Below are 21,865 nucleotides of genomic sequence, written 5' to 3'. Positions count from 1 at the left end.
TTTTGGCCCGAAGCTCAATCACCGTGACAGACCACCCACCTTATTCACCCAATTTAGCCCCGTGTGACTACTTCATGTTCCCGAAATGCAAAATGGTGCTTTGGGGGCGGCACTTGGGAGATGTGGACGCCATCAAGGCGGAAACAACACGGCAACTGAACAACATAACAATTGAAGACTTTCAGCAATGTTATCAACAGTAGAAATGGCGTTGGCAGAAGTGTATCGCGTCTCAGGGCGAGTACTTTGAAGGAGACCATATTGTAATACCTGAATAATTGTAAAATAAAGTTATTATTCAACTTTTATACATATTTTCTGGACAAACCTCGTAAAGCACAGCCCTACTAACTCAAGAGACAGTACTGTTCATAGTTTGTGGGGATGTCACCAGTACAAAGCTACCTGTGTCAGAGCACAACACGACAGCCTACTTCCTCTCCTCAGTAGGCAAAACATATTCAAATTAATTTGTATACTGGACAGATAAAACTCAATACATTTTTTGAAACAGAAATGAAAAAATTAATGACTAGATGAATTAGAAGCTCAAATTGTTCTGTCACATTAATTTTAAGAAGAAAGGAAAGAGCAAAGAAGATGGCATTTCAATAGGAATTATTAATGCCAGAGGAAAAGTAGTAGCCAAGGAATTTAAAATACCATATTTACCAAACATTTGAAGAATAATGTAAGTCCGCAAACCACCATCAACACAATTTTTCTGCTAAACAAACTGATGGTTATAGACTTATCAGCCTCCTCTCCATAATATACAGGATATTCATCCACCTGTTTCCAGTGTCTATGCTCACCCAGCAACTTAAGTTTATGTTTTAGTGAAACTAATTAAGGTTATCACCATCAGCCAACTAGACAAGACCATAAACTCATTTCCACTTTGTTTCACTACTGCTCACAGTACTTCCTATCAATCATGTAACGTTATTTACTGTGGCCTTGCCATACTTTTATCAAAAGGAAAAGTCTCTTGGTAAAATTACAAAATGATGTGACTGAATTGCTGACACACTACATCACACCCCATACTATGCAGCAATATTCCAGAAGAGAATGGACAAGGGAAGTGTAGGGAATCTCTCTAGTACATTTGTAGCATCTTCCAAGTGAGCTCTGCCAATAAAACACAGTCTTTCGCTCATCTTCCACACAACATTATCTATGTGATAGTTTCAATTTTAGCTGCTTGTAATTGTAATCCCTTGATATTTAGTTGCATCCACACCTTTAAATTTGTGTTATTTATCATGTAACCAAAATTTAATGTGTTCTTTTTAGTATTCTTATGAAAGGAACTCTCACGTTTTATTGTTCAAGGTCAACCGTCACTTTTTGCACCATACAATATCTTGTATAAATATACATTGAATAACCAAAGAAACTGGTACATCCGCCTAATACTGTGTAGGGCCCCAACAAGCTCACAGGTGTGCCACAACATGATGTAGCATGGACTTGACCAATGTCTCAAGTAGTGCTGGAGGGAATTGACACCGTGAGTCCTGCAGGGCTGCCCATAAATCTGCGAGAGTACGAAGGGGTGGATATCTCTTCTGAACAGCACATTGCAAGACATCCCAGATATGCTCAATACTGTTCATGTCTGGGACGTTTGATGGCCTGCGGAAGAATTTAAATGCAGAAGTGTGTTCTGAAGCCACTCTGTAGCAATTCTGAATGTGTGGGGTGTCGCATTGTCCTGCTGGAATTGGCGAAGTCCATCGGAATGCACAATGGACATGAATGGATACAGGCCATCAGACATGATGCTTACACAAGTTACCTTTCAGAATCGTATCTAGACATATCAGGGGTCCCATATCACTCCAACTGCACATGCCCCACACCATTACAGAGCCACTTAAACTCGTGTATCGTACTCAAGACATTCTCTTCTCTATTCCACCACAATACAAAATGAGCTACCCATCTTTGAACTTTTTCAATGTCCTATGCCAATTGTATCCATAAAGGAGCCCAATATTCCTCTTTAGGAAAAATGTCACTGCTTTTCTGCTGCCATTTAGTGTACATTTTCTTCAGGCAACCATTTGATACTGTTAGGGGTGGTGGCTACTTCTTACTGCTAGTAAGTAACAGCTACTAGTGTCCCAATCCTACTGCCTGTACGCAGTCTCTGAAAGCTGGACATGCATGGTCAAACTCCTTGCATATGGATGACAGTTGTGTGTCCAATACTCCAAACCAATAGCCAAGCTGTGGCCCTCAGCAGAGATAACAGGTAAACAAGTGCTGATGCCAAGTGGTACTATGGCATGGAGGCAAACAGATTGTTGCAAGACTAAACCACTATGTTAAGGTTTAACTGTTGTTGTTGGAAATTCTTGTTTCTCGATATATCTAAAGGCAGCAATCACAGGCTGTACTTAATTAGAATCCTGAGACCGTACTAGGCTATCTGCCACCTTTATCACACTGTCTCAAGAAGGCCAAAACTGAAGATATAATACATCATGTAGTGTTTTTTACTAAAGCAACTCTCTGCAATTACAAATTTATCTGGTTGGCCCAGACAGGTTTGATGATGGTGTTTGTCACACTGGCCTTTAACTACATGCTGGGGGGATGAATGACACACCCAATAATATCTTGTCTGTCGAGGACTCTTCCTTTACCTGAGGAAACGGCAAAGTGTGGTAAGAAAGCTGTGATAGTGGTTACTTCCTTTTCTTTGCCTTGTTCCCTCAGCTGGACTTGTATTTAGTGGAATGTATGATGAATTTGTCTTTCAGAATAGTCATCTCGGGAGAAAGCCCGAAGAGACACACACAGTAACTTTACCTTTACAGAGAGGTGACACACAACATACTCAACTTCAGTATGCTACTTAACATGAAAGGCAGAACACTGTGTTCACTTGCTATTGTATTAAGATGCCATGATGAGCAAATTACTTCCTTTTGCCAAGGGTGAACTTCACACAGTTTATACAGCTGCCACGACAAAGCATTGGGCAAGTACAGCCCTGGTAAGAGAGAGGACATGCTATACTGAAACTAAACTGGACTTGAGTGTCACAGAGATTACTAAAATTAATCTGAAGATATCGTTGGAGGTCTCAGAATTATACTAGTACTGAGCAGATAGCGTTACTTGGGTACTAGCAAATTGGATTAAAAAAAAAAAAAAAAGAGGTGTGAATGTGTTTTTTCTGCGTACTCATTACATTTCTATTCTGTTTACTGATGATTTGTTCGCGTATTTCACATCACAATAAATTCATAAACAATGTTCACAGCATATCTATACCCGAGAGCTTACATGTGCTGGAGGCTTTGCTTCCTTTTATGTTCAATGCACCATAAGAGTAATTGAACAATGGAGAATCTGGGATAGAATAACATTTCACTGTTGTTGTCCTACGTAAAACGTTGACTGGCAATGGCAAGAAAAGCATTTTTGAAGAAGAGAAATTTGTTAACATCGAATATAGATTTGTGTGTTAGGAAGTCTTTTCTGAAGATATCTGTGTGGGGTGTTGCTGTGTACTGAAATGAAACATGTACGATATACAGCTTACACAAAAAGAGAATAGAACCTTTCGGAATGTGGTGCCACGGAAGAATGTCGAAGATTAGACTGGTAGATCACATAACTAATGAGGAGGTACTGAATAAAATTGAGGAGACAAGAAACCTGTGGCACAATTTGACCAACAGAAGGGATCACTTGATAGGACACATTCTGACACATCAAGGGATAACCAACTTTGTACTGGAGGGAAGTGTAGGAGGTAAAAATCGTGGAGGGAGACCAAGAGATGAACACAGTAAGCAGATTCAGAAGGATGTAGGTTGCACTAGTTATTCGGAGACAAAGAGGCTCACACAGGATGGAGCAGCATCAAGAGCTGCATCAAACCAGTTTTTGGACTGAAGACCACAAAAACGACAATATCTTACATGCTACATAATCAGTAACAAAATCGTCACATACGACGACTCTCAGACCAAAATTCTGCTAATACATCCATTTACTGTAGTGTCTTTATCAAGCTCTACTGCCAGTTAGAATTACTTCATTGACTTACCAGCGGTGATCTAGAGCGATGCGGAGATGGTGATCGTCTGCTACCACTGCGACTATTCCTAGGAGGACTTCTCCTCGGGCTCCTGCCAGTTACAATGTAACAACATAAATGTACTAATACAGTAAGTTTACAGTGTGAGTGCATGCGCTTCCCACATACAGTTTACTACAATTCCTTAACAAATTTAGACTTACACAAAACTGACAATAATAGGAACATAACAACCCTCCAATTCAAAAATACCTAATTATATTACTGTATTGTAACTACACTTGGGGGGAAAAACTTATTTCATTTGTAGAACACACATGGTCACAAACAACTTACCATACTATCTTTATCTGTATAAATTCTTTAAAATGTTTTTACTACACCTATTTAAAAATACTATTAGAATCACGTAGTTTTTTTGTAAGCTTCATTTCACATCATTTTCTAACTGTAGAAATATGTAAAAATGTGTAAGATAAATGAATACTCTAAACAACCCAGCCTCAGTAGAGTTAATAGTCATGCATGTTTGGATGGTTTCTATAGGTGATATGGAAGCAAATTGAAAATTACTGCACTAGCCAAAAGAGAGTGTATTAGTCAGTCGGTAGATAGAAAGTCATAAACTGTTAGCAGAGCAGTACGCACTCAGTACCAGTATTGATCATGCTCTACAGTAATGGTTTCTGCCGTTAAGTCAGTCAGTATGTAGCAGTAAGTCGTACATATGCAGAGAGATACTGAATAGTGCTTAGCATTTAAAATTGTTGGTAAAAAGTAGTTCGTAGAGACTGAATGGACAGAGTTGTGTGATCTGTACAACCCAGGCTCATGTTCACAATATATCAGAACAGAATTGCTCAAGAGATCATAGCCTGACAAGACAAATGTACAGTTACGATATTGCAGTGCCTGGGTTGTTCCGAATTACAATGCATTGTTCCTTTGGTCACACACAGGCACTGCGGAACTTTGCACTGTAATTCAGAATATCACAGGCACTGCGGAACTTTGCACTGTAATTCAGAATATCACAGGCACTGCAACATTGTATTTATATTTTTTACAGACAAGGGATGCCGAAGTAAAATGTCTCCTCTGTACTGGAATGTATGTAATGGACGTATGAGTACAAGTTATACACACATGGTTGACGACATTTGGAAGTTTGGGTCTGGCCATGAGTCATGCTCAGATAGCCAAATGGTAAAGCAACCACTCGTGGTAAGTCGGTAATCTGGGTTTATGTCACAGTCCAGCACGAATTTTCATTGTCATCATTCCATTATACAACTGATGGTTGTCCATATCACAACTGTGAATACATTTAATGAATGTGCAATTAGTACACGATCTGTACAAAATGGATGGCTATTAGTGAACAGCAACTAAATGAGCATAAAACTTTGTGGACTTTGCCCCACGGTCACATCTAAGTATCATATTAGTTATATTCTCTTGTGCAACTATTAAGTATACAGAAAAGAATATACTTTTGTGTTCTTTATAGCTAAACACTACCCTGTCATTTTCTTCGTAGTATTTTCCAGTATGTATATATCATGTACTGTGGACAATGAAGTGATTCAATTACTTAATTGGCTATTAATGCTGCTTCACAATGAGAAAACCAGTATACACTATTAAAGAAGCTTAATAATTCCCAAATTTTAGTTTAGAACAGAGTTAAATATTCATAACCGTGTTGTTCAGTAAAATGTGTCTCTCTTTAAATCATTGATGTAAGGAAAATCACTGATGCAAGGAAATATCAGCTCTAAATGCAGTTGCAATATATTCAGATAGCCAGTGCATTTATTTGCTCTATGTGCAAAACTATTTAAAGGACACTATATTCAAATGTCCAGTTTTAATGTTTAGGCCCTTATAGCAAATACGAGTTGAGCCTATTTACTAAGCTGATGCAAGTCAACTACATGGTAAAAGAAAATTTCTTTGTATGCTACCTAAAAGGTCAATTAAAGATAACAATACTGAACTGTATATACTTTGGCAATTGTAGCATATAAATCATTTAACACATACATTTAACTTTTCATAGATTCAAGTAAGTGCAAACAAGTTTACTGCATACATAGTTTGCCACCTCTGATGCATTAAATGTGTAGGTTTTGAATACAAATACATGCCTAACAACTTTTGTTTGTTTCACAGAATAAGGAATTTTGTTAGATAATGATTTAGCTATGCAACTTTACAGTTTAAGTACACAAATTGAACTCAGATTCTGTCAGGATTAACCAATTTCACAGCCAAACGTTAACAAAATTTCTAACACACAAAACTTTAAGGTGGATTGACTAATAGTAAGTATTAGCTTCTGCAGTCCTTGGGCACGTGTGCACTTGTTGCACTGCCACAAACTTTGCTCATGAGGTAGAAGAATAATCAGGTATAAAGTAATGTAGTTTAGTAATGAGCATAGTTCAATGTGTCACTGCGTCTTCAGATGGTGATTGCCTTTAACATTAAATTAGGTCTCAGTCCAGGAAGATTGCAACTGTGTACAAGTGACGAGCAGGTTAAATACCATGTGATACTTGAAATGGTCACTATTTCTTTGTAGTAAAGTGATTTTAAAACTGATTTATAAGGTGACTGTTTATATGCTTATATTAATCAGTTCTAACTGCATAGGTAACCTTTGTTATTGTCATTGTATGTGCAAATTGTTGTTAAGGAACTGTTAGAGAGAGCTGACTGCATTTGGTCTAGTTTCAAAACTAGCTTCATACTTATTTGAAAGACTTTCAGAATCACAGGGAGAGATACGGCCATTAGACACACTGTGGATATTTTCAGTCTATTTATATGCAAAGTTTCAGATGCACTGCAAATTAATCCTCCATAGCTAAGAAATAAACAGAAACAAAATAATAACCCTCCAGAATAAAAATACCACCTCAGCTACAATTCTATGAAAACACTTCTCTCTTTTTTAGCTATCCATTCCCACAGCAGGTAGAAGGGGTTGTTTGCTACCAACTGTAGTGTCTGATTTACAAGTCATCTACATAGAATAGCTGCCAGACACAATAAAAGACTGCAAACTTTCAGCTTTCAGACAAAAAGGTCCTCCTCCAAAAGCAGGAAAACCACCAACACGCACACCTAACATCTATTGCTGCTTCAGCAGCTTATTGCTCTTCCTACATAAAGGGATTCAACACACACTGGACACACCACATATCACATAGTTCCAAAATTTATCCACTTCATTCCAGGACAGGTTGTAGGTACTAACATTAAAAAACACAATTCATGTACATTTTATCCAACGTTCATTACAATACTCATTAACATAGTGCTATACTTACCTCCTCCTGGATGGAGGACGATGCGCAACAGGTGGTGGCATACGGTGCCTCTCTCTCTCTTTGTCCCTCTCTCTTCTCCTCTCCCGTTCTCGTTCTCGTTCACGTTCCCTGTCACGTTCCCTTTCCCTATCTCTCTCCACTGCAGACATGCGCTCCATTGAGCGCTGGTAATGCCTCCTTTCAGCATCTCTCTCCCTCTCTCTGTCTCTATCACGATGATCTCTCTCTCTTTCACGTTCTCTTTCTCGATGTAACTCCCGAGTCTCACCATGGCGTGGTCGTCTGGTGGGAGAACGCGAGAGAGACCTAACTTTCCTTTCCTGAAAATTGAAATACATAGAGCCTATATATAATTATGAAATAATGAACATGTAACTAAGTACACTTCATTTAACAAACAACAATGCACAGTACTGCATTACATACACACATCACAATCATGACCTAAAAGCTATGCTTGTAAAAGAACTATATTTTTCATTCTGCAGAAGGGCTTGCATTTTGAATGTTGTCTTCAAGTCTTAAACTTTATGTATTTAATCAGTCAAAAGACATTGACAGACCATTCACTTACTACCAAGTTAACTTTCTTCTCCAATTTCAGGAGCAGCACTTCAATTTCTTCAGGTTTGAGATAGTTTTGGAAAATTGTCAAATTTTTGCTGCATCTTGTCCCAATTCAGTTCTAACTTTCGTGCAGTAGTATACTCCAGTACTTAGTGAAATCTTTCCACACACCGAAAGTTACTATACACCAAACTTCCACAGTGCTGTCTACCCCCCCCCCCCTTTTTTTACGGTGATCATCATAAGCAGACTCTCAAACAGGTTAACCTTCAGGTATAGTCTCATCTTACATTTGTGAAAATGTGTGCTAACAAACCTCAGCTACCACTATACTATAATGAGGCTGAAGGGACAAATACAGTACGTAACCCTCCAATCTACTGCACACTACCCCCACTCATGTTCTCACTGTACATCTCAGTAGGTGGAGGTCTGAAGCCTTCAACACAAACTTTGTAAATAACGCTGTCTGACATGTATGCACAATGCACTACAAGGCATTCACCTGAAGACTTGATTGCTGAAACTGGCAGACAGAACCTGGCAATGAAGGTTTTGCAGCCAGGTGGGCATGCAGTGACTTCTTTTAAAGAATATTATGACTGCAAAATCAAATGCCAAGAAAAGTTTGAAAACACCACAAAAATTCCTTTTTGAGCCTTCCAATATTTGCATACTTTGGAGTGAATTATAAAGCTATTTCAAATATCATTACACTCTTCTTCCATTTTTCCACCAGAACCAACAACAGCCTACATTGCTGTTTGTCTCAGTCAAGCAGCAGCATGCAACAATAGCAACTCATTACAAGTACCCAACATAGCCCCTGCACTGTCGACACTGAGTATTCTGTTGACTTTGTTGTGAATGATGGTGCATCTGGAAACTTAATGTATCTCCAGAGTTTTTCCATTCATAGGAACTGACTCATAGGAACTGATATAAAATCACCTGATCTCAACATATAATGAAAATTGAGGTTCTTCCAGGACTTCCTAATGCTCACTGGCCAATGAGGAACTCACCATGCCTGCACTGTAACACCACATGTTGCCATACATGATGATAGATTATTGTTGTTGTCTTCAGTCCTGGGACTGGTTTGATGCAGCTCTCCATGCTACTCTATCCTGTGCAAGTTTCTGATGCAGCTCTCCATGCTACTCTATCCTGTGCTAGTTTCTTCATCTCCCAGTACCTACTGCAACCTACATCCTTCTGAATCTGCTTAGTGTATTCATCTCTTGGTCTCCCTCTACGATTTTTACCGTCCACGCTGCCCTCCAATGCTAAATTTGTGATTCATTGATGCCTCAGAACATGTCCTACCAACCGATCCCTTCTTCTAGTTAAGTTGTGCCACAAACTTCTCTTCTCCCCAATCCTATTCAATACCTCCTCATTAGTTATGTGATCTACCCATCTAATCTTCAGCATTCTTCTGTAGCACCACATTTCGAGAGCTTCTATTCTCTTCTTGTCCAAGCTAGTTATCGTCCATGTTTCACTTCCATACATGGCTACGCTCCATACAAATACTTTCAGAAACGACTTCCTGACACTTAAATCAATACTCGATGTTAACAAATTTCTCTTCTTCAGAAACGCTTTCCTTGCCATTGCCAGTCTACATTTTATATCCTCTCTACTTCGACCATCATCAGTTATTTTGCTCCCCAAATAGCAAAACTCCTTTACTACTGTAAGTGTCTCATTTCCTAATCTAATTCCCTCAGCATCACCAGACTTAATTAGACTACATTCCATTATCCTCGTTTTGCTTTTGTTGATGTTCATCTTATGTTCTCCTTTCAAGACACTGTCCATTCCGTTCAACTGCTCTTCGAAGTCCTTTGCTGTCTGGGACAGAATTACAATGTCATCGGCGAACCTCAAAGTTTTTATTTCTTCTCCATGGATTTTAATACATACCCCGAGTTTTTCTTTTGTTTCCTTCACTGCTTGCTCAATACACAGATTGAATAACATCGAGGATAGGCTACAACCCAGTCTCACTCCCTTCCCAACCACTGCTTCCCTTTCATGCCCCTCGCCTCTTATAACTGCCATCTGCTTTCTGTACAAATTGTAAATAGCCTTTCGCTCCCTGTATTTTACCCCTGCCACCATTAGAATTTGAAAGAGAGTATTCCAGTAACATTGTCAAAAGCTTTCTCTAAGTCTACAAATGCTAGAAACGTAGGTTTGCCTTTCCTGAATCTAGCTTCAAAGGTAAGTCGTAGGGTCAGTATCGCCTCACATGTTCCAACATTTCTACGGAATCCAAACTGATCTTCCCCGAGGTCAGCTTCTACCAGTTTTTCCATTCGTCTGTAGAGAATACGCGTTAGTATTTTGCATCCGTGACTTATTAAACTGATTGTTCGGTAATTTTCACATCTGTCAGCACCTGCTTTCTTTGGGATCGGAATTATTATATTCTTCTTGAAGTTTGAGGGTATTTCGCCTGTCTCATACATCTTGCGCACCAGATGGTAGAGTTTTGTCAGGACTGGCTCTCCCAAGGCCGTCAGTAGTTCTAATGGAATGTTGTCTACTCCCGGGGCCTTGTTTCGACTCAGGTCTTTCAGTTCTCTGTCAAACTCTTCACGCAGTATCGTCTCTCCTATTTCATCTTCATCTACATCCTCTTCCATTTCCATAATATTGTCCGCAAGTACATCGCCCTTGTATAGACCCTCTATATACTCCTTCCACCTTTCTGCTTTCCCCTCTTTGCTTAGAACTGGGTTTCCATCCGAGCTCTTGATATTCATACGAGTGGCTCTCTTTTCTCCAAAGGTCTCTTTAATTTTCCTGTAGGCTGTATCTATCTTACCCCTAGTGAGATAAGCCTCCACATCCTTACATTTGTCCTCTAGCCAGGCCTGCTTAGCCATTTTGCACTTCCTGTCGATCTCATTTTTGAGACGTTTGTATTGCTTTTTGCCTGCTTCATTTACTGCATTTTTATATTTTCTCCTTTCACCAATTAAATTCAATATTTCTTCTGTGACCCAAAGATTTCTACTATCCCTCGTCTTTTTACCTACTAGGTCCTCTGCTGCCTTCACTACTTCATCTCTCAAAGCTACCCGTAATAATAATTTCAAAGATGATATTATATTAAGAAATGTGACATCACAATCATGTTCAGAGAAGTCATACTTCTTTTTTTTTTTTTTTTTTTTTTTTTTTTTTTTTTTTTTTTTTTTTTTTTTTGTGGATGTGAATGTATCACTGACGGGAAATGCCATGACAGGCATAAATATAACAAAGTGGCAGACTGACAATTTATATGATTTGGCTTACTGCATCAAGTCATCACAGAAAGGTGCTTTCTTCAGTGCCCATGAATAAGGCCTGGACATTATTACAATACTTACAAACAAGTACACACATCAGCTGTCAATATAATATATGTGAACTGTATTATAACCAGAGGTGTCAATATAAAAATTACAAACACGAAGTAATTAATATTAATCAAATTCTGGATCAATTTGCTTGTGTGTTAGTAACTCACCTTGCGACTAGGTTTTTCTGCATCAGATTCGCTGCCTGATGACGCATCTTTGTTGTTACTTCGGTAGTGCCTCTTCTTCTGGATGCTGTCCTCCTTTTTATGTATTTCGAAGTCCTCTTCTTTGCCCCCTTCACACCAACAAACACTAGCCTTCAGTCTGATTGCAAGATATCACGAATTAAATTCATACAGATTTCAATTTTGTTAAAGGTAAGTAAAATAAAGTTTTGTGATGTGGAACAGTAGTAGAAAAATGGGCATTTATAGTACTTCTTTACTTCTTGTAATGGAAACCATTTCTATATCTACCAAGGCAGTTTTGTGTCTAGCACAAACTACAGGAACGCAATTGGCAGAAGTATCACTGAGAGGTAATGTAAGACATAAGTATTAAATTACTTTGCATTCTCTCATATTACCTTCATGTAGGTAATTAATGCGAAACACACCCTACATCATAGCCTTCATTTTGGTAGCTCACTTTCACAGTGTACTTACTTAGTTTCCCAATGAAGCAAACGTTTTGGATAAATAAGGATACTAGTACAGTTAGTGCATCAAACATTACAAAAAAGTTTTTTTGAAGCCATGATTCTACCATTTGACCAGGTGATTTAGAATAAACTTGATAATCTGAAAATAGAATCTCTGGAGGGAGATTTGAAATCTTGTTTATGCCATGTATTAATTACCAAATGTCTTGTACAGTACAAAAGAAATAATGATCACACATTAAGATGTCATAGATGTTGAAAACAATGGCAGTAAAAAAACAGAAAGGGGGAGAATTAGTGTGGAAAAAAGTATGCGGTAAATAGTTGGCATTTTACTGTTCTTTGTGCTTAAATGTGCAGCAGTGACGCACTTACTTCATTCTGCTACAAATATTCTTGCTAGACAAATTTTCAAATTTCCACTTTCTTACATTTCTTCACATTTCATAAATTTTACTTCTGGATGAAGTGTCTTGTACTATTCTGTTTCACACAGTGGTGTATTTCAGTTGTTCTTTAATATTTGAAGTTTACAATAAAATATTTAAACTTCCAAAACATCCCATAGTATAAAACTGAACTTTATTAACCACCTCAAGGAGAAAAATTTGTTATTCTGTGCTTGGTTAACACTATTCATATTTCAATGCGTTATGTTTCTGTCTGTAAAAAATCACCATGGAGCAGTGGTAATTATAAAAATAATGTCAATGGAAACTACATTTAAAACAAGAAAATTAGTATGAAATTGTGGGAAAAGATCACAGGAAAGTCACCAGGAGATTTGTCTCTGCGAAGGATTAATAGCGAGCAAATGCTGCAACTGGTGAAAGTGGACTTGATCTACAGTTAAATGTTAGTAACTACTTCATAATCTAGGAAAGGGTATGAACCACTGTAGCAAGTAACAAAGAGAAACTGGCAATGTTCGTGAAGTACCTAGCCTTCCACACATACTAATGTATGTGTAAAGGTGGTGAAACATGGATAAGCATTATGAAGACAGCTTGCCGAGAATTCTCTTGACAAATGAAAAAAGGTATCAAAATGTTACGGGCACAAATGTCAGAAAATTGAGTGAACATATTTCACCAAAGGACACAGCTCAGCATCACTCACGATGATGGAGAATGGCACACACCTGTTCAACCATGGCCCACTACTAAGAAAAGGTATATGCATTTGTTGACACTGTTGTGGCATTATTGGAGTCTTGCTCAAAAGCAAGCATTTTCTGAAAACTCAATATGATCAGACCAGACCAGACAGAATTCATTTTCCCACTAATCATCTTTTAGTTAACTATTAACTCTGACCACTGAAACAAGTGTCATCAGCAACAATAGCTTATTACATTATATACAACATACAGGATATAATTAGTCATCATTGTGGAAAATTATATGACTTCCCTTCTGACAATTCAATGTAATGCAACATATGATAACACTGCAACTTTCATGGTTACACGAAAGAAATAATTAATGAGATCGAATTTTAATACTCTTTACAGAGTAAACTGTGTGTTGTTTACACACTGAAATTTAGTGTTTTGGACTGGCACCGACAACACTCTCCTAGGCAACATACAACCACCAATGTACCCTCTGAGGATGCCTCAAAGACAAAACAACAATCGATTATACAGGTTTCTCTTCATTCCTCTAAAACTCTAATGTGACAGTTCAGGAGATCCTGAAGGGACTTTTACTCAGATGGCAACCAAAAGACTCATTGGGATCGTTGTGTGCCACACCAAACTACACAGTTCACTAAGAGAATATGAGGGCTTCACGAGTCCAACCTTAAATTGACAGTTTAATTCAACAGTTCATCAACACAGGCTGTCTAAGCTTTTAGACAACCCGAAAGTCAGGCTTAGCATCAAACACTGGGTTACACGTTCAAATTATGTATCACAATTCAGCCACTGCAACTTTAACGTAACACTTACTACTGTACAGGAAATACAATTTATTTATGACAGGAAACAAAAATTTTGCTCTCTTCTGACCAGCCAAAGAAGGCCTTATTTTTTGAAACTTACGTGCAATTCAAAGAATCTAAAATTGAGGACAATACAAAGTGAACGACAAGATATCTTGTGTGCAAGTCCCCGCCAGTCCAAAGTGTACAGGAATAATTTTTTTGTTCATTTAAAATTCTCTCATACGCCGATTTCTTTCGCAAGTGCTTTAGTGTTAACTCTCACAGCCTATCTGCCAGCTCAAACCATCCCCATCAGCAGAAAAAGACAGTGTGACCTGGAACCGGATGCTGATAAACAAGTTTCCCAACATCATGTCCAATGGTTCATGAGGGGCATCAGAAGAGAACCACATGCTTGCCAAAGCGATGTGACGAGAGTGTTGGTCGATGGCCTTGGCACCTCGTGTGGTATGACATGCTTCTGCCTGCCTCTCTCTCACTGATTTTTTGGCTGTTCAACTACCATGACCATCCTGACTAGCTGGTGGTTAGTTCACCAACTGCAAGGCTCACCAGCTGTACTCTGTACTCACGATACAGAACACTTTTACCTCTTAAACATTCTGTTTTATTCTTACTTCTTTTGGACACCCACAATACCTCTGGCACCTGAACAGTTGGGTATCAAAATTGGCTGTCCACTATTTGGTCTATAAGGCAGGGCCACTATTCTCTTGTGCCAACTCTTGCCTTGAAACAGATCTTGGAGCTAACTGAGCCATCATTCATACACCAAGGCGCGTCATGAGCAGTCAGCTGCCTAGCGCTAGCACATTCTACCAACCACGTCGAGCGAAGTCTGTCAAGCCACAAAGCAAAGCCACATGGCTCCCCGTGCACATGGTGTAAGAATCATGCTGTGAGTCCAGGATACCACAGTGGCCTCACCAGTCAGCCCGAAGTCCATGGACATGGTGAATTCTGTTTACCGTGTCCTGGCCGTTAGGCCTTACTGATTGCCTGCCACCCACCTATGCAGCCATCTATTGCCCAGCATCATGTTGTCATTGGGGCAGTCATGTCTTGCTGTGTGCTCCCATAACCACAGCTTGTTGTCGGACGACTACCTGTGGCTGACTTAGAATCCTGATATTGCCGCTGGGGTCCATGTCTAGTCATATCATGCTATTAACATCTGGGTGCTGCTGTCACGGCCCAAGATCAGACATGGGTCATGGGCTCATGATGCTATACTTCATGCATTAGATTGTCATGTCACTGCATGCTAAAGAGTGTGTGTCACCACAGCTATGCATTTGAGCCACCCAGCAGCCAACTGGTGATATCAAGACCAGGGGTTGAAGAACTACTATTTTCAGAATTCTGAGCTAATGGTGTAGCCTGGTAGTGTAAGTACATGTGAAAACTTTGTCCGGCCCTTTGAGTGCGTGGCCACACACAGAAGGAGCAGCAAAGGTGGCCAGTGGTGTTTCATTTAAAACATCTGCAAGGGCAATCAGTGACTCTTATGCCCAGAAATCAGGATATAGAGTAACAGTTATGAAGTTTACTTAAGTATACGACAACTTCTGATGGGTTGACTGTCCTTGTAGAGCCCATGTTTGAGATGAACAGCTACATCAAGATCAGATCTTGTTAAAGATTTTGGAACATTACAGATTTAGTAAAGTTATCTTTCAGTAATTCATCTTGCACTGAAACCAGAGCCTTCAGTGTGTCAAGGAATGGCCTAATCGCATGAACCTCATTGGAGCAAGTTTTTGTTTTAAGGCCCAAACAGACACAATCCAGTATCTAGACACTGAAAGGAAAGCCTATGTCATTAATCTTACAATGCTATTAGGCTATCAGATTACTAATGTAAAGTAAGCAACTGTAGGCCTGAAATGCACACAGCCATATAATTACAGCTTGTACTTTTAGCCACCAGAAACACCAGGATGTTGGGGGACCTGTGGGATCGCACATTGAAAAGACTGAATTTGTTGCGTACAAAATGGATGTCTGACACTCCACACTGATTTATGAAGAATCGTATGATTAGTTGGAATATGGCTTTTGTCACAAAGCAGCCCTCCACTGCCGTACTTCCAGTAGAACATGACAACATTATTTTCATAATTTTATGGTGTTCAACGCATTATACAGCAATGCCATGTATGATGCACGGTTAATAATAATGACAGTGTTGAAGGAACCTAGGAATTTTTCATTACAAGCTACAAGTGAACCTTGCACAGGTCATGGAGATAAGCTTAAAATTAGTTTTTGAAATATGCAACTACAATACTTCATCCTCAACTAAAAGAATCACTTATTCCCGTCATTTTGAAGTACGTGTCATCTGCTTAGCAGAGGGTTCATCGAACCGGTTTCACACTATTTTTCTACCATTTCACTCTCAAACAGCACAAAAGAAGAATGAACACTGGAATCTTCCTCTGCTAGTTCTGATTTATTTTATTACGATGCTCATTTCTCTCTATATAAGTGGGCATCAACAGAATATTTCTTCACTTTAAGGAGAAAACTGGTGATTGAAATTTCACGAAAAGATCTTGTCTCAACAAAAGCTGCCTCCGTTTTAATCATTGTCACCCAAATTGGTGTATTACATCCATGGCACAGTCGCCCCTATTTTGTGATAACACAGAATGAGCTGTCATTTCTTCTTTTTTAAAAAAATTATTTCAATGTCCTCCACCAATCCCAACAAGGCTAAAATTTTCTGGATTTCCTGTTTAAAAAGGCATTTTTTCCTGGATGAAGATATGCTGTAAGCCCGGTGAAAGTACATTTTTTCCTTGTTAAGCAGCAATATGTTTTCCATCAGAGCTGAAATACTTATCAAGCATTTCAATTGTTAAGGTTTTATACATTTGCATAGAACTATCTCGTACTTTAAGATACGAAACCCAGCGAAAAAAACAATGCACTCTGGATAGATCTTAGATGCACCGCAACATGTAGACTGCATATTTTGTATTAAAAAAGCAAATACTGCATAGCAGCTTCCAAAGTACTGAAATTAAGATTGTGATGTGCTTTTTTCAGCCAACTGTACAACTGCAGTTCATGTTATGGGATCTCGCCACTGACAGCAGCGTTTACATGCAATGTAGTCAGCCAACAGTAACATCACTGTTTAGTAGCGTGAGCACACAAACAGGAAACGTTCATGGTTTAAATTAATATACATACAGTATAGCTACAAGAAAAGCTAAGCTTTAACATTTAATAATGGTGGTAAAAAATTTTTTGCTGTGCTTTTCTTGATGGTGTGGTTCGCAGGATCTTAAAGAGCACAGCTTAAGTTCCAGCAGCTGTATATTTCTGACAACACGATTATAAATTTCACTGCTATGCACTAAACACTTTGTGGATTATCTGGATGAATCCATGTTCCATTGAGCACTTTAACTTTCCACAGAAAAGCCATTTTTGTGGGAAATTGCACTAACCTCGCACTTTTTTTTTAAAAAAAAAAGAATAATTATACTTTTTGCCATTGTTATTGTATAATTTGTTATCTATGAAAGAACTAAAATACCACACTTTTTTAAAAATGTGGCTGAACCTCAAGGAGTTAAGCTGGAATGAGAGTCAAATGTTCCATGATTTAAGGAATTTACCACATATTCTCACATGTAGCAAAATTCATTTCGTATGAATAATAGAAATTTATTTTGAAAGTAACACTTCGCATGCCACCATTCAAAACATATTTTTAACGACCCATTACAAATGTAAATAGTTGTGACGTCACTTTCATCTAAAGTAGTTTGTTTTTACGAAGTATTGCGTAGTCTCATCCTAAAGCCAATGACACATTGTGCTGCCGGCAGACACTTGTGTGGAATTTTATTTAGTCATCGTAAATGGTGCATTTTCTTCGCAATTAAAATTTTACTATGGTGTTATTTTCTCATTTATGTTTTATTGCTGCAGTAGCAGGCTAAAGTATAATTCTCTGTTAGAGTATCAGTTGTTACCAGTCAGAATTACAAAAATTTATCTGGAACTAAAACAATGAAAAATTCCCGTAATTCTAAAAAATTACCGGGTCTTAGGAAATAATTCCCAGGTTTTTTCTGGTTTTCATGGTTGTCCGAAGGTGTATAAAACCTGCATTTGGTGCAAATCCCCTACTGCGCATCAATACTCCAGAAGAGCAAGGACAAGCGTCACCTGTGAATGTTGAACTGTTAATATCAGACCACATGGTCCTGCATACAGCTGTTGTAACACAATATGCAAGGCTGCACTAATACGGCTGCTGGTTACTAATGCACCTTGGAATGCAATACCAATATGTCCTTACAATTGTTTCAATAAAGTTTCAGTGTCCTATGACCACTCATTTTTCATAAGGGCCCTCTCAAGCAGCAAAAGTTTAATTATAATTATGCTGTACAATTAATGAATCCACATCCAATTAATGAATCACATCACTAGGAAAACTCAGTTTTAATCCAGTTTTACAATAAAACTTAAGTGCATTATTATGTCTTACAAATTATGAGGCAGTAGTTAAAACTGACAAAAAGTGGGAGGAAAAATGCAAATGGTGTAAGACATTGACTATGCTCTACTGTCAGTCTAAAATGGCATAAATGTAAGAACAAATAAATGTATTACTATCATGAACACTCATTGGAATGCATGCAATTATTTACTGCACCAAAAAGCATTCCCTTTAGAATATTTTACATTTGCCATATTAGAAAATAAAGGGTGAAAGCATTTTTTTTTGTACAGAGAAATTAAATAACATTTCCTTCAAAGTATTCTTTCTTTTACATAACCGATTCAAAGTGCAAATTTCAATTAAACATTCTAAGAACATTAGCATCAACTGGGAAAGCACTAGATTAACTATTAAGGATGGTGCTGGAATTCTTCACTGGTGTCATCAGAATAACAACCTTGCAACACTGATCTGAAGCCATTTAAGAAGACCTGCAAAGAAAATCTAAACTGGATGCCATCCAAATAACAGACCAGTGTGTAAACCACTGTACCACATCACTCACTGAAGTGTCATTAAGCGACAATCATCCCTATCTGTGAGCAAATAAGATATTAAAGTAAACCTACAAAGTGAATAACTATCAATCCAAAAGTACACATGAATTAATCTATAAGTTATTAAAACACATTTAAGTATACTCTCAAAAATTGAGATGCCACTATTATTTCTTTTAATATTAGTTTGTAATGAACCAGCAGTACGAAGTTAAATTCAAACCAACACTATACTTCTTGTTTTACATACTTATTCAGCTAATGTAACCCTCATAAGCGACTTTTATTTTCTACTTTCAAGCACAAAAAACAAGCCATAAACACCACAACTCATATTTTTATGTAAAGTCATAGACAATAATGCTAGGAGAGTGAAATAGAGACAAGTCTGCACACATAAAGTACACAGAGAGAGAGAGAGAGAGAGAGAGAGAGAGAGGGGGGGGGGAGAGAGGGGGGGAGAGAGAGAGAGAGAGAGAGAGAGAGAGAGAGAGAGAGAGAGAGAGAGACTTCCTACAAAAAAATCCTCCCATCTTCTAGCCACTAAATACCACACTTACCTGCATTTTTGTCTGACTGGTCCGAAGATGAAGACAAGCTACGACTTGAAACTGAACTTCTAGAATGTTTGCTAGGGGAACGAGATGCACGACCATCAGATCCTTCACCAAAATCACCACCTCTGTCAGACACCGATGAACTGCCACGTGAGCGTGAGCGGGAACGGGATCGCGATCGTGACCGAGACCGAGATTCTGACTTCTGTGGTGGCAGCCTGTATTAACAAGACAATATTAACTATGTATTTTTCTGTAAGTGTGCAATTCAATGTATAACAGATACTTCAAGAAGTGCCACGGAAATGGAATTTCAGCAGCTCCTGCCAACTGTCACTAGCCTTGGTAATGTAAATTTTATTTATGTCTAACATGTTCACAAAAAAGGTTATTGCGTTTCCAAAATTACAAAAACTTCACTTCTTAAAAGTGACTGTAATACTCGTTGTTACATATACAAATCAAAACGAGATATTTTTAACAATAAATGAAGAAATAGGCATTGGTGACAATCTTGCAGCTGTACTAAATTTATGAAATTTATTCACAATTGCAGAATCTTTTTGATATTAGTTCCATTACTTACCAGTGACACATGAATATTTGTGCTGAACTGAGACTTGAACCTGGATTTCCTGCTTGTCGCAAGCAGTCGCCTTAATAACTTCACCTATCTGAGCAAACTTCCACACGTCATACTTTGTCTATGACTCACCAATCTTAACTTTACAGGCCTCGATGGGCAAAATGACAATTGTAACAGTAATGCTGAATGTGTGTCTCTGCTTGAAACACTTCGGTGGGAATCCAAATAACATTGTGAGCAATGTGGTCATAGACAGCATGACATATGGAAGTTTGGTCGGTCCTTGAAGTATGCTCGGATAGCCACAGTGATTAAGGTAACTGTTGCCTCCAAGTGGGGAAAACTAGTTTTGAGTACCGGTCCGGCACAAATTTTCATGTGTCACCAATAGGTAACAACTTCATACCTAATGCAGCTATTGTCACAAAGGTTCCGCAATTGCAAAATGAGATGGTTGTGGAGTCAGTATGCAATGTAAATCACTTTCCATGCTACTGTAGTAAGTAGAGCATCGTTAACATTAAATTTAGTATGGTGTTTCTAACAGCCAGAAACAGGGCCAATACGAACAAGAATGGTTTTTGAATTCAATCCATGTGAATACAAAGAAACCAAATATTAATTAAATATTACATGAAGAGGTATCATACATTCAAATTGAAAAATAACAGCGAAAGTTGCACTGCAGATTTCATTTTAAAAACCAGAAACGTTTAACTTCGGATCTTGAAATACCAGCCATTTGACTGAATACTAACAAATGAATTAAGATTCTAAGTAAGTTCAAATATCTTGTTGAATCATAGCGGGAAATCACGCAAGAAAGCATCAACCCAAAGCAGAAAACTAATTTGAAATAAGCACAATGCCTGGCAAACTTACAAGACAAAATCTCTTGATGCCAAATTCATACACTACTACTCCTTTGTTAGACCTGAAGCAATATATGCAAGTGTAACACTCTTTCTCCCACCACACAACAACAACAACAACAACAACAACAACAGATACCACACAAGGCAGACAGAACAGTCACAAACATAAAACACCAAATACATGGATAATTGAGATTGCTGTCCGACAAATTCATTTTTCAGGAAACTGAGACTGTAACAGGTACAAAACAGAAGAGAATTTCCTTTTCTGCCATACTGCCCACCAGGCAACTGAAAGAACTAGTAATCTACTTTTGGAAAATGTAAGCCAAACCAAGAACAACTGATTCGGAACATTCGAAGATGGTTTAGATGAGTTAAATAAAACATGCAACAATTTGGAAACAGAGAAGAGCATTTTGAAGAACAGAGACAAGAGTTTTAAAACAAAACATGAGTAACAGAGGGCTGCCAGGTGGGAAAGAATGAAGTTTTGGAAGCACAAAAGTAAACTGAAAAGCCAAATTTCTACTTGGAAACTTAAAGTGTATCTGGACTGTTTCATGTGCTCCATTCTTTTGTTGTTTCGACACATAAATAACCCCGTTCTACATAAAACGGAACATCAATGGTGAAGCAACAAAGGCAACAGTCGTCTCTCCACACTGATGAAATATCTGATTAACTTTTCATAAAACAGCAGTTACCAATACTCTAACTGAACAAAACACTAGACAGGAGTGTTGCTTTCTTGTGAGTATTGCCGACTTCTACATAACATATTATTTCACATTATTTCTAAAAGTAACAATGGGTCAAAGCCAATTAGTTTTTAATATGGTGAATACCTGGTACCAGCATGAACCCCAAATTAAGGCAACACT

At 38.2% G+C, this 21,865-nt stretch overlaps 1 protein-coding gene across 9 annotated transcripts in view; it reads right to left on the bottom strand.

Annotated features, from left to right (window-relative positions):
- LOC126203356 (serine/arginine repetitive matrix protein 1) overlaps positions 1 to 21,865 on the bottom strand; it is a 166,913-nt gene that overhangs the window by 40,731 nt on the left and 104,317 nt on the right. For all 9 annotated transcript variants that reach the window (XM_049937646.1, XM_049937650.1, XM_049937648.1 and 6 more), the window contains 4 exons: positions 19,524 to 19,738; positions 11,495 to 11,622; positions 7,402 to 7,721; positions 4,073 to 4,154 (listed from right to left, as the gene is read on the bottom strand). In XM_049937646.1, the coding sequence (XP_049793603.1) occupies positions 4,073 to 4,154; positions 7,402 to 7,721; positions 11,495 to 11,622; positions 19,524 to 19,738 (745 nt within the window). The remainder of the gene's footprint in view (positions 1 to 4,072; positions 4,155 to 7,401; positions 7,722 to 11,494; positions 11,623 to 19,523; positions 19,739 to 21,865) is intronic.

This window comes from Schistocerca nitens, chromosome 9, assembly GCF_023898315.1.
Source record: "Schistocerca nitens isolate TAMUIC-IGC-003100 chromosome 9, iqSchNite1.1, whole genome shotgun sequence".
In the NCBI taxonomy this organism is placed as follows: domain Eukaryota; kingdom Metazoa; phylum Arthropoda; class Insecta; order Orthoptera; family Acrididae; genus Schistocerca; species Schistocerca nitens.
The sequence above is the reverse complement of the archived record's forward strand: the minus strand, read 5'-3'. Positions and strand labels throughout refer to the sequence as shown.